At 40.2% G+C, this 16,354-nt stretch overlaps 3 protein-coding genes across 5 annotated transcripts; 1 reads left to right on the top strand and 2 right to left on the bottom strand.

The window, feature by feature from the left end:
* LOC120558903 lies at positions 1–4,562 on the bottom strand. The gene is made up of 7 exons (XM_039800241.1): positions 4,502–4,562; positions 4,208–4,417; positions 3,838–3,898; positions 3,458–3,706; positions 3,038–3,155; positions 2,431–2,553; positions 1–2,247 (listed from the first exon to the last, which is right to left on the bottom strand). The coding sequence occupies exons 1-7, from the start codon at positions 4,526–4,528 to the stop codon at positions 2,151–2,153; spliced, it is 885 nt and encodes a 294-aa protein (XP_039656175.1). The 5' UTR covers positions 4,529–4,562; the 3' UTR covers positions 1–2,150.
* Positions 4,563–6,482: 1,920 nt separating this feature from the next.
* On the bottom strand, positions 6,483–11,907 carry etv7 (ETS variant transcription factor 7). Of its 2 annotated transcripts, XM_039800235.1 has the most exons (9): positions 11,439–11,904; positions 10,959–11,106; positions 10,659–10,823; positions 10,396–10,572; positions 8,965–9,096; positions 8,700–8,840; positions 7,908–8,050; positions 7,664–7,764; positions 6,485–7,567 (listed from the first exon to the last, which is right to left on the bottom strand). In XM_039800235.1, exons 1-9 carry the CDS (start codon positions 11,469–11,471, stop codon positions 7,402–7,404), a joined length of 1,206 nt encoding a protein of 401 aa, XP_039656169.1. In that variant the 5' UTR covers positions 11,472–11,904; the 3' UTR covers positions 6,485–7,401. The 2 variants fall into 2 exon arrangements, with proteins under 2 accessions (XP_039656170.1, XP_039656169.1); XM_039800236.1 differs by lacking the exon at positions 8,965–9,096 and having other exon boundaries at positions 6,483–7,567; positions 11,439–11,907.
* A 136-nt stretch (positions 11,908–12,043) lies between these two features.
* zgc:194242 (uncharacterized protein LOC100005854 homolog) lies at positions 12,044–15,879 on the top strand. Of its 2 annotated transcripts, none has more exons than XM_039800256.1 (4): positions 12,044–12,162; positions 13,891–14,147; positions 14,440–14,620; positions 14,796–15,879. In XM_039800256.1, coding segments are annotated over exons 1-4 (594 nt in total). In that variant the 5' UTR covers positions 12,044–12,161; the 3' UTR covers positions 14,951–15,879. The 2 variants fall into 2 exon arrangements, with proteins under 2 accessions (XP_039656190.1, XP_039656189.1); XM_039800255.1 differs by lacking the exon at positions 12,044–12,162 and adding an exon at positions 12,771–13,042.
* Positions 15,880–16,354: the final 475 nt, after the last annotated feature.

The following is a 16,354-nucleotide window of genomic DNA, read 5'->3' on the forward strand; positions in this document are numbered from 1 at the left end:
TCACGACAAAAGGTTTATTTATGAGGGGAAAAGAAAGGGGAAGTGGGGAGGCAGACGCCGGGAATGGGGAAACAGCTGAGGGAAGGCTAGAGGGACTGGAGGGTGGAGATATTCAGGGGAGCTGTGACCGGGGAGCTGCGGGAGAGGCACTGGGGCTGGGGACTCAAGGGAGCGCGGGGAAGCCGTAGCTGAGGAGCCGAGGGAGGGAGAGAGGCTGGGGCTGGAGAGCAGAGGGAGCGAGGAGAGGCTGGAGCAGGGTGCCGAGGGAGGGGGTCTGTGTGGTGGAGCCAGCTGACTGGAGATGACGGTAGAGGATGGAGATGGTGACTGGGAAGAGAGAGACACAACAGGTAAGTGAGCGGTCAGATAACAACGAGGGTCTCAGAGATTTGTAGCTTTGCGTTTCACCAGCGTGACAGAAGCAACGATCAAGCGGAGATGGTCTGTTGAGCCGGGGTAGAAATACTGGTCTTAATTGTAGATGGGAGGCAGGTGTGTGCAGCTGGAGGCGGTGATGACGGGATGGTAACCAGGTTATCAGCTGGCAGCAGCAGTGGGAGGGGGAGAGCAGAGTAGACACAGAGAGAGAGAGAGAGAGGCAGGCAAAACAGGAAAACACAGGAGAGGAGAAAACCAACCGAGAAACAAACAAGAGAATAGTAAACAAAACAGAAAACTCACAGCCAGCCGACCCCAACCATGACATGTTTGACTGTCCATCAAACCAATATCAGAATCAACCCTTACGTTTTTTGGCCAGAATGAGTTGTTGCAGGCCTGAAAGAAAATGTTATCTAAATGTATAGCTGCTGTTGCTAAAACATTTTAAGCCTAGTGATGGCCTTGATTGATTTTTAGAGGTTTCTCAAATTGAAACTATAGCAGCAAGCATAGTAACAGCTAACAGCAACACATAGTTTATACACAAAAAAAATACATTGTAAGACAAACAAGAGGAGTCCAATTTATTAATTTGCAGTCCACATGATTCCAAAAGCACTTACAACGGAGATGAAGGAAGTCTGTGTTTCTGCAAGTACAACATCAAGTGTCATAGCACATAGTGACACCTAACATTGGCGTCATGTTTTTGAATTACGAGAATGATGCCAATGCCAGAGGCCGCTGAACAGTAGGTAGTCTTCACTCAGGGGGCGAGGAGAGAAAGAGTGCAGTGTTCAAACAGCACATCACAGGACTATTTGCCACCTCTCATGAGAAATTGAAATTAGGAACACTCTAGATAAGCACCCTGGAGCTAAACTTTCAACTTGACTCAAACTGCAAGTGTTTTTTTTTCCTCGGATGTTCCACTCAAACTTCAGATAACTAATTAGCATGAATGAATCTTTCCTACAAATCAGCTGTGCGTGAGTTTTCACTGTAGGCTGTTATACACTTGATTCATATTTTAGAGATTAAGCAATGTTGATATTTCTGTTCATTAGACATACAATATTACAATAATATAGTTGTAAAGCATGATGCAGCTAGCAGTTATACCCCCACCAAGGATGTAATGCAATGACTGATCTTCAGAGCAAGACACTTTGATAGTGCCAAGCTTTCAATTTCCAAACAAGCATATCTCCTGATGACGTTACTGTGGCCAGTGGCCACACAATATTGACACATGCATGACTTTTTTCCCTAGAAAATCTTCCCAGTAAACATTTGTTATGCTCAATGAACACTTGGCTCATGGAAATTCTCTATTTATACTGTATTTGTCACTATTGAATAAACTTTTAATGAGTGAATAAAATTAACTTTTCTGTTATGCTAAGTGTGTTGTTGCTTTTTAATTTGATGTTAGCGTCATTTACTGCAACTATTCAACAACAAATCAAGTACAATGTTGACTGTAAAATTACTACTAAGCCTTAGTGGAGGTCTGCACTCTACTGATTACAGTAATTCATACAGTTTAAAAAGTACAAAAGAATAGAACTAATTAACCAGCTTAGATAAAAGAAAGCCCCCCCAAACAAAAGTTTCAAGACTTTTCATTGCTCTCTTCAATGGAAATATGCAGTCAAAAAGGCTTAACTTTACAAAATACAAGCTATACATATAGTGTTTAAATTTCTGCTTGGTGAGCAGTCAGTGGCTCTCTTTACATACTGTAATTTCCCATGCCCAACATCTTCTCAATGGGCAGAAGACGGTGTATCGTGCCTCTGTCCTTGTGGAGCCTCATCTGGTGCCATAATCAGCCACTGCAACAGCAGGATGATGGGGATAACCCTAAAATGAGAGGAGTCCAGTGGAGTTTAATCCAATTAAGTCGGGTCAGACATGAGATGAGATGTTACACAGAAAATATCCAGATACAGTATACAACAACAACAACAACTAATCTAAAAAAGAGTAATTCAGAGAGCATCAAATACAATTTGAGTTATTATTCAACGACGGAACCAGTCTTACCGGTCTAATGTGTTTTTCTTTAGGGTACAGACACATATGTTGAAAAAGAAGAATGCAAAATGTTTCTGGCAATGCCAAACCCAGAACACCAACTCAGACGCCTGTCTGAACAACAACTCCAGTCTGGGGAGAAAGAAAAGTATCACTGAAACACTGTACACCAAGTGAAATTACAATGCATTTCTAATTGCTCAATCGACGTTGGTGTCTCTGTGTAAGGGCATAGCCTACAACATAAACATAACCAGGATCTAGAGTCTAGGTCAAGACAATGCCTATGAATTGGTCTGGGTTAGTAAGTGTAAATGCATGGATTCCGCTAGATCCATCCAAAAGTTCAACTTATTTGGAAATGTGCTTTTTCACTTTCTTGCTTAGAAATAGATGATAGGATTGATACCACTCTTAAATATGGGAATGGTAATCTTCTCTTGAATTTCCCAAAATGTCAGCTGGTTTCTTTAAATCTGAGAAAACATGCATGTTGCATTTTTGTGTTACAAACAGAAGCAGGCATGAGCATTTCTGAACATGCAACCCTTATTGTTCCCAGTGGTTGGTACATGTATGTCTATGTTATGTAATGTGTGTTCAGTCAATGTATTACCTGTGCCTACTCTGGAGTAGTGCGTGAAACAACAGGATAAGAGTTACCAGCAGGTAGGATAAGATTTTCGCAGGAAGTCCAAACATGCTCAGATAGGTCACCATGTTGCTCAGCAGAACTGAAACAAAAAGGTTAACAAAGGCTTGGTGTAACAACCTGAATGTTTTGCTTCAGCCTTGATTCTGAAATGAACAACACCTCATGTAGTTAACGGCTTGCATTAGTGGATTGCTAAATCTATATTGACAGACATACCGCAGACAGATTCTAATTTAAAATATTTTCTAAAGCCTACATCTGAACAAGTGTGTGTGTGTGTGTGTGTGTGTGTGTGTGTGTGTGTGTGTGTGTGTGTGTGTGTGTGTGTGTGTGTGTGTGTGTGTGTGTGTGTGTGTGTGTGTGTGCGTGTGCCAGCCATACCATTTTTTATCATGTCAAAATGGAGAGGAGGTTCTTTACTTGGTTGATTTCCGGTCAATTCATGCTCCGTAGAACTTCCAGTCTGCATGCGTCTCTTGGTTATGAAAGATTTCAGTGTAATGGCCTCCTTTTCCACCTTCATCTCCTTCTCTTCCTCTATGGCGGCCTCCAGATTCATCCACGTTTTAGTTTGGTGAAAGTTATGTGGCCCTTGAGATACTTTGTGTATCATCAAATATGGGGCAAGATCTGCACACAAGGGAAAGATGTGGAATAGAAAATGAAAAGAAAATGGGTCAGATCAAGTCTGCACGTACAGACCATAAATGTACATATCTTTAATTTTGCAGGTTTTTACCCTGTAGATACAGTTGACTCACCACGGCACAGAAGGAAATGAACAGCATCCTTGTAGCCACTGTGGTAGGCTTGTTCCAGAGTCTAAAGAGAGAAAGCAAGTTAAATGGGTAATCCTTTAGAGTATTTTTCACAGTGTCATTGTAAGACAAGTGCTCTTGATTCACAATGATTCATCAACATGTGTGTAGTATAGGGTTATCCCATCTAGACTTGATACAATATTTAGGTTGACATTAGATAGTTTATGGGTTATTATATGTCATTATGTAGCACAAAAACTATGAGATAATCTTCAAAAGAAAAAAAATCAGATTTCCTGAATAGTGTTCACTTGTGTCTAAATTGTTTTTTCTAAAAATGTTTCTAAAAATGTTAAGTAAGGGGCCTTACCTCTAAATTCATGGGGTAGAGAGCATTAATGATCCTGAAGCTGTTAGCCATGTTGCCCTTCAAGGTGGTGCCGCTCACCACCATGTCCCACATGCAAGGCTTGTCGGCGGGACAGATGTCTGTCTCTCCAGAGAATGGAGACACCGTCAAGGTTTGCATGCAGGGTACAGGCAGTGGCTGCATGCTGCTGAAACCCCCGTCCACATAATACTGTGAGATAAGATCACTTACATTACGATACAGACCAAACGATGTGCTCGAGGTAAGTTTGTGAAAAGGCTATCAAATACTCACTACTCCTTTGAAGGATGGAGGCAGCATACCGCAGTACACAGGCACAAAGCAGCTGCATAGCAAAGCCTAAGGATAGCATGGGAATAGAAACTTTTTTGCTTCTAACCTGCTCAGGTTTCTTAAAAATCATTATGATATGAATCAGCCGTTCCAACTCACCTGCACCACATCTTCTTTGGACTGGAACTCAGACGTGACAATGTGCTTTCCATCAGACAGGCGTGTCATGGACACAAAAAGACGCCCATTGGCCATTTGGTGTGCATCAGAAGGAACATGTTTGTGTAAAATACACTCTAACCAATGGAAAACATTGATTGAAGGGTTAAACGGTCCAAGTGTAAAAGCCTTCATCTGTTTAGCAAAATTCAGCATCTCATCTCGAATAGTACCTGTAAATAAAATAGAAGAGTTTGAGTCTGAAACAGTGATTACATACAACAGAAGTAGATTTAGAAAAAAAGATAAAGTTGCTTACTCAGGCTCATTTCACAGACTACAGCAGCTGCTACCAGAGACCCAGCAGATGCACCCAGGACACAAGGTGATGTGCGCAGTATCCAGGGTGCATAATTTAGTAAGCACTGGGAAACTCCTAGCTGGTAGGTGGCCATGAATCCAGATCCAGAAAAGGAGATGGACGGTGGAACTTCACGATAATGACAACTGGAAACTCCTGGAGACATTTTCTAAAGGCATTCAATTATCAATTTAAATGTTTTAAATCGTAGATGGTGAAAAGTTTTAGTGCTTTGGCAAAAAAATCTTTCCTTGTTTTAAAAGTAGACTGAGTTAAAGGAGGCTGAGTTATCCAGTGGAAAACGGTTGAGGGTTTCACAAGCAGCATTTTCAAACCAAATCTCAATTAGACATACTATATTGGTCATGCCCATGTGATATACAACTCAATAACTGTTTTGTCCATTTCAAGTCATAAAAGCTAACACAATTTTGATTTGATTATCTAAGGCTGGCTTCCATGGTATAATACTATATAAATATATTTGGCAATGCTGAATAAATGAAAAGTACTTTAAACAAGTCCTTACTTTCAGTATTTTAGCACAGAGAGGAAGAAAACTATTTTTAATAGGATTTCACATGCAGTGATGGTTTTCAAAATATAAACTAAGGCACTATTGTAATAAGATATCAAGTTAGTTTCATTGAAAGTATGAGTAGGCCTATTTGACAAATACATATTTGAAATTTTATTTTTAACAGAGTTGATGACATTTAGGTCAAACTTAGTATAATATAATATCTTCATCTAACTCATCTGTGTCATTTTTCTACTTTGTATCTTTTACTAAAACAAAGTGAATGTTTAGGGCATTTACTGTCTAGCTGGGATGTTTTGTGACCGATTGGTAGGGATTGCTATGGACGAAATACACACAGCAATACACTGATACAAGCAAATTACATTTAACCATGTATCCAGCTAAATTATGTAGCCAAAACCACAGGCCTATGTCTGTAAGGGGACTGTAGTTTTGACCTTTCTGTGTTTGTTTAGTCTTTGTTTTAAGTAGGCTTGAACTGAACTTCAGTCTCTATCTGTCTCTCTCTTCTTTGACCAAAACCAGCTTTACAACTGGGGAGCCCTGCTGCACTGGAAACTTTGACTCACAAGAGATATATGGCTTTAGGAGGTTGACAAGGCACAGCTTTGTGGGTTTTCTACTGCCAAGAGTTTCAATCAAGTAATTTAGATCAGAGACTCAGCGACTACATTTTGCCTGGAAAGGCAAATTGACAAAAAGCAGGAGATCAGTGGTCGCCTGGACAAAACTGATGAACTCCTGTTTTTGTTTTGCTAACCCATTTACATAATTCCTGAGGTTTTGGGGTGGCAAAGATCGTTAACGTCTTGCAAAGCTGAATGTTATTCACAACTTTTATTACCAAATAGGCCTACTAGATTATTCAGACTAATAGTAACCAGGGCATACAAAATATGCAATACAAAATGTTTATTTTACAAAGCAGAAAAAACATTGACAATTAACATAGGTCTAGGCTATACCAACTTATGCTATATGCAACTTAACAAATACCTCATCTTGAGGTTGATTAAGCAAACAATTTGTAAAAACAAAACAAAACTGTACAAACTGGCATTTAACCAGCAACACTATATGTTTTTGTATGAACACAAACAAAATCACTTCACCCTGCCTCTTCCTATTTAAACAACAATCTGCAATTTCAACGTAATTTCCAACACCTACAGTACCTGCAAGACCTTCAGTATATAGTATATAAAAATAAGTGCATCTGTTGTATTGCGGTTATGTTGAGCAAGCCTGAGAAATCTAAGTTATTATGATCCTTTTCCCATTTGAATATTGATGTGATGTCTTTCAGAGTTTTCCTCGCCCCTTAATATTAGTGTTTGTTCTGATCCCATTGATAGATACTTTTATTCACAGCAAAACGAAAAGCAATATCATTGTGAAAAAACTAAAAAAATACAGTGCATTTTGTTAAGCCTGTACATGCATGGGTTATTTTCTGAGCACATCTATATTATAGTCTGTAATCATTTGTGTTGTTGTATTGTGTTTAGGACATTTAATAAATAGTTTTCTGTTCTATTGAGGATGCTGTGGAGAAGTTACCTTTCACGCCAGCTGGATTCTCGCGATATCACGTGGGAATCGCTGAATCACATATTACACAAAAATCCTTCTTATCAGGCTTCAAGTAATGCATTTGCAGCTACAGACGTGGTTTAGGTGTGTGTGATGACCACGACAATTCAATTGTTCAAAAAACAATTGTGGACGTGATAGACTCCTCATCTACCAGTTTTTTTTTTAAAGGGCCCGCCCTTTTCCAAACAGTTTCCAATGACGGCTTCTCAGATGGTTCTGTGTAACAAATCATGTGGTGCGTCAGGTTAGTGGAGAAGCACGATCAGGGGAAACCTCAAAATGGTCCTCACTGAACTCATGTGTAGGACTGCTGTCTGGAAAATCTCCGTTCTGAGATGGAGTGTGTTCCAGGGACACGGCAGGGTCAGCCTGCGCTCTCTTGGTGTCCTGTGGGAGTTTCAGAAACCTGAGGGGAGTCAGACAAGAGGCAATAACAATAAATGTGTGTGTCTTTGTGGGAAAAGACAGGAGGAGAATGAGACTAAGAAAAAGGGACAGACACCTGAAGAGAAGTTTTTGTCCTCGCTCCTTTTTGATGATGTTGAGCTTGTAGTAGTGCCGCAAAGCCCGGGACATTTTCTCATAGGTCATATTGTCTCGGTTCTGTAAAAAAGAGATCACACATCATCAAGGGCCTGTGGTAAAACACTGACTCTGCTCCCTGTTTTTGCGGTTGTGTTTTCTTCACCTATGTGTTTATTTCCCCTGTAAGATCAACCACACAGACCTGGGTGCTCACTGCTCACCTTGTGGTTTCCCCAGAGACGCGCCAGTCCGTTTGGGTCCACCACCCTGAACACCAGGTTGTCCTGGTCTTCCCATCGGATGTATTCTTGGTAACGGTCATCACACAGTAGCTGATACACATAGTCCCACAGCAGTCTGCATTCTGGCCATGATAAAAACAGCAATAAGACAGGCCAAAATGTATACTACTATCATCAATGATGGTATGTAAAGCTCTATTAAGTAGCCATAATACAAAGGATTCATTTTCAAATGCATCTCCAAAGCCTTGTTCATATCTTAGCATGTATGCATCTGTAAGCTTGCCACTCTTAAAGCTGCTTTAAGTGATATTTTCGATATTACAAGAGAATAAAATGCCTCTGGATTTATCCTACATGTCTGAAGTGATTTGCAGCTCAGACTCACTTTCAGTTCATTGTTTCAGGTTTTCTGGTCTGTGTTGCTCTTTGCTCTGTTTCACAGACAAACCCAGATTGACATAGAGGACAGCTGGAGTAAAAAATGTGGCTGAAGAAAAATGTTATAGCAAAGTATTGGACTTAACCTTTACAAAAGAGCACCTGATTTTTGCATATATTGCTCTGAGAACTTGGGACAGTGTATCAGACTTGTATCTTGGAGTTCTTCTGCCCCCTAGTGGTCACAATTTGCTTTTGCTTTGGTCACAAAGGTTTTTTTTTAAGGATTTCCAATGTTTTACATATCTGCGTGCCTTCTCTAGAACAAACTACATATGTGTATGTATATTTTCCAAGTAAATAAGGCAAATTGAAAATAAATGAATATACCTGGGATTCGGCCGTTGGCTTTGTGCATTGCGCTCCTTGGCTTCTCTCGACTGGACAGGTTGAGCGGTTGGAGGACACTCTCTGTTTGGGGAGGACACTGAACTGGGTTGTGGGGCAACACAGGGACAGCTGCTGATCCATCTAAGAGAGAGAGAAGGAGGTTACAGAGAGCAAGAAAGAGAAAGGGACACCAACTCAGGCATCACAGCAAGTAATTACAGTGGCAAGGCACTGTATTTCTGATACTGCCGTTTGTTATACCCACTAGTATGTGTCAGTGGAGCAGGGTAAGTGTAAAAGATCAAGGGACGATCTCTGAGAGGTGACATGGGCTCCGGCTGGCTGGTCACAGTGGTTACAACAGCTGCCAATGCTGCAGTGGTGAAACTAAGGGAAACTGTCAGAGAGAAATATGAGGAACTGTGACAAAAAACTAAACTGAAAGCAAAAGTGATTTTACAGTACAACAGCTTAAATTAAAATTAATTAATAAATGAATTTCACATTTATGGGCTTAGAAAAGACAAATGCGATGTACGACACACACTTGACTACATACAGTAAAACCAAGTCATTGTTTTGGACTCTGGAGTTGTAAGATCATTGGTTTCCAGGTAACCACAGCACACCCACTGGCACACATCCTACTTCTTATGGAAAGCACCTTTTTTATGGTCAAGACAAACGAAGAGAAATTTGTATTCCTCTGCTGACGGATCAAATGTCATAACCAGAAGTGTCAATTAGCAAAGTTAATTTACACCAGAACTGTACTAATGCACCGTTTGAGATGCTAGTACTTTAGATTTCTATTTATTGCAAATGTATATGAAAAGATTGTGCTTTTTGGTCCTCCACATTTATCTGATGGGTGCTGCTGCAAATAAACGTTTAACATTCAAAACATATATCATGCATTGCAGTTTACTAAACTACCTTCTTAACTTCTTCTTACTGTAACATCTGGACCATTAACAACATTAAAAGCTGCTTACAACAATTTAACATCCTGAACCTGACCATCATTCATTTTACTGTTTTATTTACATTTTTGAACGCAGACCTATTACATGTCATCTGACATTGTGGTTACTTCTTTACCCTCACCAATGCATGCCTATACCCTCAACCCTTGCTAGTCATTTAAAATGTAGCTTTTACTATAGGTTTTCTATACATGTGAGTATACTGAGAATAGTGCAAGCTTAAATTAATTTGACTAACATAAAGGTTAAAGGTAGGCATGCATTGGTCAGGGTTGAACTTCACAGATTATAGAATAGAGAATAAGAAACTGATGGATGTCCCCACAAGTACAGTAAAACAAACATTAAGAGAGCTTGCATTCCTGCATGATGTGTTTGCACCATGGATGTATTAAGCACATGCTGATCAGGAAGTAATCACGCCTACAATCTAACCAGGATAAACAAGTTTGATTTGATACACACACTCACACAATCAACTGTGTGTAAGTAGCAGTATGTATGTGTTCTTTGCACTACCATACACTCTGCATGCTGTACAGTACGTGACACTTTTATTATATTTGTTTAGCTTGATGTGTTTGTTTCTCTGTATGTCTGTATCTGTATTGTCCTGTTAATGCGTTATCTGTGCTGTGTTTGAGTATAATGAGAGCTACTGAGAAATGATTCTGTCTATATTTTAAAATGTAATCCAAGATGTTGCTTACCTTGGGTGTCATTGACTGTGGGGGGCTGAGGCTCTTGGACACTATGAGGGGGTATCTGGCAGCTGTCTGGGCTCTGGATGGGTCCAGTTGCCAGGGAGGGAGACGAATTTTGGGGGTCACAAACAACAGTCCTCCTTTGCTGTTTAACACACTGTAGGATCTCATACAGAACATCACCTATAGAAATTAAGAGGGGAGCATATGAAAACGCAGACATAAAACCAGTCAGCACACTCTCTTTCTGCATGCACACTCATTTCTACCTGAGCTGGGACAGCGGCGTCTGAAGTCCTCCTTGGTGAGCAGGCACAGGGCTCGACCGTTCATCTCAAAGTGTCCTTTTTCAGGCCGGCGCAGTGAGTACTCTCTCTGAGCCCAATGGAGCCAGTGGGCAACATCCTCCTTGTCCCACAGAGATGGGTTTATTCCTAGAAAGCAGATACACATCATTCAAAAACACACCGTTATAGGGGGCGTTTGTGCTTTAGTAGAGGCTGCTACTGTCTACTCTGCTGCATGTTATTGATGGAGTGTTATCTTCCAGGTAATAGAGTTTGACTCACGCAGCCGTCCAGGTAGATGCCACAGGTCTTCTTGTGTGGGGGGACTAACCAAGGGAAGCTGGTTAGGCGGTGAGTGATGCACACTCAGAGGAACGTTGACCTGCTTTCCCTGCATTATGGATGGAGGACTGGTTTCTCTGTTTTCTTGCTGCAAAACATCCACACATATGCCCATAAGTACAAATACTGTACACACCAATTAGTGGCAGTAGAAACAACAATGCAAAGTATTTTTAAAACCGTTTTCCTAAAGGTTAACTATAATAATAATAATAATAATAATAATAATAATAATAATAATAATAATAACAACTTTAGCTGTATTGTACCTTTCATACAAAAAAATTACGCACAAAATTATTTGCAATAAGGAAATGTGTTTAAGTGTACGTGACGTGGAAAAATATAGTCGTAGGCTCCCTGTTTGTTTTTTCAAGACAACACGTTGTCAAACGGGTTTCTCCTGTGACCTTTACTTACCTTGTCCAAAGGTGAGGGGGAAACGTTTTCCATGGAAATGTTCTTTATCTGTTCGACTGTCCGAAAAAGCAAACAAACGATTATTTCCTTATAAGCAGGTATACAACTCTTCCAATGAATAAAATACACTGCAGGTCAAATCTCCCCAAATTCCATATTGAATAAAGAAAGGATAACTTTCGAAGAAATAAAACTCCACTATTTTCACATTCGATCCTTCCGGGAAATGAAAACGAAAGAAACATAATCCTTGCAGGGGGTGTGTGCAAGATAGGCCGATTGGAGGAAGCAACGGCTGAGGACATGTCCAACAACATTTGACTGCACTAGATAAGAGCGCAACAAAGCAGCATATTTTTGGGAGCTTAGTGTAAATGACATCTTATATAAATTTGAGTAGGCCTAAGGGGGAAAAAACTGTTATAGCTATCGCGTATTAAATATTTAAATGACAAACTCTGTGCAAATAAATAAAAATCAAGCGTGTCATAAAAAAAACCCGATGGGAGTGTGGATAAAAGAAAGACAGACTACAGGACAGAGCCGCGCGTGCGCCAGAAATAGTCCTGAGGTCCTCCTTTCCGGAGGAGGGCAGTAAGACGCCTAGTAGGGTGTAAACTGCCATCATTTACAAGATGAAGAAGAAGAGCTCCTAGTCCTCCAAACAGATTTACAGGAGGAGCAAGGTTATGGCTGTAAGGGATACAGAAAGAGCTCAAAGACAGTTAAGTTTGGTACCAAAACGACTAACGTTAGTTAAGTTTAGTGGTTAGTGTTAAAACACTCCCAAGGAACGAAATGGTGTTTTGGACTAATATGACTCGTGTAGTAATGTGTAGCCTATTCATTTTACTGTAACTGTTTCATGTTACAGTGCTAATGTTAACTAGCATACATGTATGCTAGTTAACATTAGCACTGTATATTATAGCCTACTCTTGGGTAGTTTTACATGGATTTATGACTGGTATATTCATTTTTATGTTGCATTTTACTGTACTGTAACTAATGTATATACTGTACCAGTTTAATCTAACGTTACAGCATTTAATCATGTTCTAGATCAGGGTTCACCAACCTTTTTGAAACTGAGAGCTAGTTCATGGGTATTGAGTCATACAAAGGGCTACCAGTTTGATACACTCTTCTGAAATGACAAATGTGCTCAGTTTGCCTTTAGTTATATATGATTATTAATGATTAATGATACTCATCTATGTGAAGACACTGATCATGTTAATGATTTCTCACAATAATTATCAACAATGACTTAACAAGGTGGGAAACGGATAATATCAATATTCAATTTTCATTTTTAGATCAGGCCTGACTCATGTGGTCCTTGGGGGCTACCTGGTGCCCGCGGGCACCGTGTTGGTGACCCCTGTTCTAGATCATCATATGTTTGTAGTGTGCTGACCTACTGTAAAGGACTCGCATGTTTTTCACAGGAACTGTTAGAACATTTGTCATGAATATTTTCAATTGCAAATTGCAAGTATTATTAGGCTTAAGAAGTGGGAGACATTTTCAGCCCATAAAAGAACACTTAAGATCACCAAACCACTATTTCACCTTTCTACATGACAGCACAACTGACAAATGTAAGTTTTGTTCAGGCTACTGTACTGTGTATATACTTTTAACATCAGAAACTTGTACACATACATAATTTTGTTAAAATGTGGTTCTGTGGTTAGAAAGATATGATTCATTCAGATGGCTTGACCCAATGTGTTCTCTCACTAACTAGCTGTTAACCTGCTGTGGTGTTGAGTGACATCCAGATCCAGTGGCGGACTGACAGCTGGAACACACCACAGGCATAAAGTGTGTGTGTGTGTGTGTGTGTGTGTGTGCGTGACACACTTCTCACAGCGAGATGCGATCAGGCACAAGGAGAGAGAGACCGACGGACGGACAGAGAGAGAAACACGCGCGCACACACACACACACACACACACACACACATTATATAGGCAACAGTTACCACAGTTTTCCACCCTCCGCCTGTCTCTGTCTTTTGACCGGCGCGTAGAAATACGCGTCAGGTGTGAATGGCCAGGCGCACAATTTACTTATCTACGCCACGCCGCTACGCGCCCGGTGTGTTCCAGCTGTGATGGGCAAAAAAATTAAAAGGGCACCAGCTGCATTCAGTGGGGCACCAGCCCAAAGAAAGTTTTGTAGCATACCACTGCTGGTAAGTGTATCCAGGCAAGTATTATTTGAGACAAACATACTCAATAGTTAAGCCACAGTGGAAGCAGTTTCTATCGAAGCATTATTTTTTAATTTTAGTTATGTATTAGTCACACTTTACACTAACATTAACTTAAAGGGGTTCAACCATGCTAGTTACAAAGATGTCTATTGCATTTCATGGTTGTAAATTCCTGAAATAGTTTCCAGCCAACCGTATAAAAAAGTATTTTCTGTCATATTTCTCCAGTGAAGTGGACTGAAATAATAGTGAAAGAGTTTGGCCATCCGACACGATCAGTGGCAGGGTGGCTGATCAGTAAGTTGCTCACAGTGTGCAACCGCGTTCTTGAGGAGAATACGGTTCAGCTGTGTGGGATCCGACCTGAGGACACAGTGCTGGAGCTGGGTCACGGCCCGGGTCATGGTCTGCAGTCAGCAGCCAAACTGCTCACAGAGCCCACAGGCCGCCTTATAGGTGTGGATTACTCGGCATACATGCATCAGGTGAAGTATAAATACTGACAGAGTAGAGTAAAGTATTTAAATTAAGTTTGTTTATCACATGCATGTCTTGATGTCTTAAACTAATACTAACTAAAGCCTTCCTTAACCAGCCACATATGAACCGAAGCCTCTGTAAGTAACAGTAATAAGAAAAGATAGGAGAAACCATTGGCAAGCAGGCAAACAAAAGCTGAGAAGACTACTAGTTTATTTTATTAAGATTACTCACTTTTGGAATAGTAATAATATTAATTTAAAAGTAATAGTAATATTTCTCTTTTTTCTCTTAAAGATGGCAAGTGATCGAATGAAGGATTTTGTGGCCAGTGGGAAAGTGACCCTATACCACTGTGATGTAGAAGCAATGCCTCTGGCAGACAGTGTTGTGGATAAAGTCTTTCATTGTAACTGCTACTACTTCTGGTCTGACCTTGAGAAGGGAGCCACAGAGATACACCGGGTAATGAAACCAGGTAGGACATGACGTTGTAACAGTAAGACTTTATTTTCCAGGCACATTTGTTGTCTCAAATGGTTTTGTGATTTACTACCTTGCTCCTAGGTGTGACTCTCTGAGCAATCATTGTCTTTTAGCAATGCTTCTCTGCACAAATGTCACTAATTCTTTTCACTCTTGAACCCACCCAGGAGGCTTGATGGTGACCACGCTGAGGCTGTCAAACTGGCCCCAGGAGCCCTACATGACAGCTCTAAGAGACTCTGGCTTTACTGATGTCAGAATGGAAGACAAACAGCATAAAAACATTACTTTTCAGGCTATCTATGCCACTGCCTCAAAATGAGATTGAAATCAAACTGCAAGTAAGAGATTGTGCGTATTATAGCCTATATTTAATATCTGGTTTTAAATGTGATTTTTAATTGTTCTTAATGGTACTTTGGAAAATTGGTTCTCCTCTCTATGGCAGATTTGAAATGCCTGAATGAAAATAAATCAAACACAGATATACAATTAAATACAATACAGATTATTTGTTTTTGTTTAATAACTGAATTGATGGAGAGGAATGAACACCAGTCCCTCCAGTCGGTTTACGAACGTCTGTTCTTAGGCAAGCTCAGAGGATAGTGACTGGCCCATCACATATCCTCCACACAGAACATGAGCTCTTGCCCTCTGGCAGAAAATGCAGAGTCCCTCGCTGTAAACCTCAACCATTTTAAAAACGAATTTGTTCCTACCTCTGTTAAACATTTAAACAATGCTGCTTGAAGCCATAGGGATTTTGCAATAGTTTCATGGTTGTTTTACTGGGGGGTGAAGGAAATACTGTATGTGTTACATTCAACATGTTTTTACCTTTGGGATGTGTGCAATACTTTATGTGCAGTTTATTGCTGTGACTCCTACAATTGGTGCTGGATTTTTTATTTATTTATTATTTATAACTGTCAGCGCATTATTCATGTGTACAGCTGGGGGTCCAAAACAAATTTCCCTAAGGGGATGATAAAGTATATAGTATCGTATGCACGGAATCTTGACCTGATTGTAAATACTTAGGTGTTTCCCACTTGGATGTCATCAGACAATTCACCTTTGGCTGAATAGACCCTTTGTCTTGAAAACAAAGGCATGCAAAACACTGAATGAAAGAAACCACCCTGATCAGCGGGGGAGGACCAAGCCAAGGTATAAAGAGAGAGAGAGCAAACCAACATTTGCATTGTGTACCATGCTCTGAGCATTAAAGGTGTGACAATACTGTAAGAGATGTTTCTCTCGTTCCTCATTGTCAAAGTGGGATTACAAAATTGCCATGGCAAATTTTACATATATCTGTGAGATCAGGTTGCATTAGTTTGCATGAGGATGTTCAAGCATGGGTTCAAGGGAAGTTTTTCTTTTTTAACAATTTTCTGTTAGCTGACCAGCTAGAGGGAAAGTACTATTGACTGTACATTTAGTTAGATTTGTAGCATTGTGCTGCAGGAGGCTGTACAAACAGGCTCTATAGGGAGCTTCTCAGCATTCTAAGTGATTAGTGTTAGCTAGCGTTTTCTTACAGTTTTCCCAGTGCTGTCAATTTCTGCCTGACAAGCTGCTGGCTCATCGGGATATCTGCCACCACAGGACTAAGTCCATACATCAACTGTCACAGAAGTCCAAACTAAGATAAGATAGAACTTAAGTATTTTGATTGGTAAGCAGATGATAATGAGAAAGTTAAAAGCTGTAGCTAGAA

Source organism: Perca fluviatilis, chromosome 5 (assembly GCF_010015445.1).
Source record: "Perca fluviatilis chromosome 5, GENO_Pfluv_1.0, whole genome shotgun sequence".
In the NCBI taxonomy this organism is placed as follows: Eukaryota; Metazoa; Chordata; class Actinopteri; order Perciformes; family Percidae; genus Perca; species Perca fluviatilis.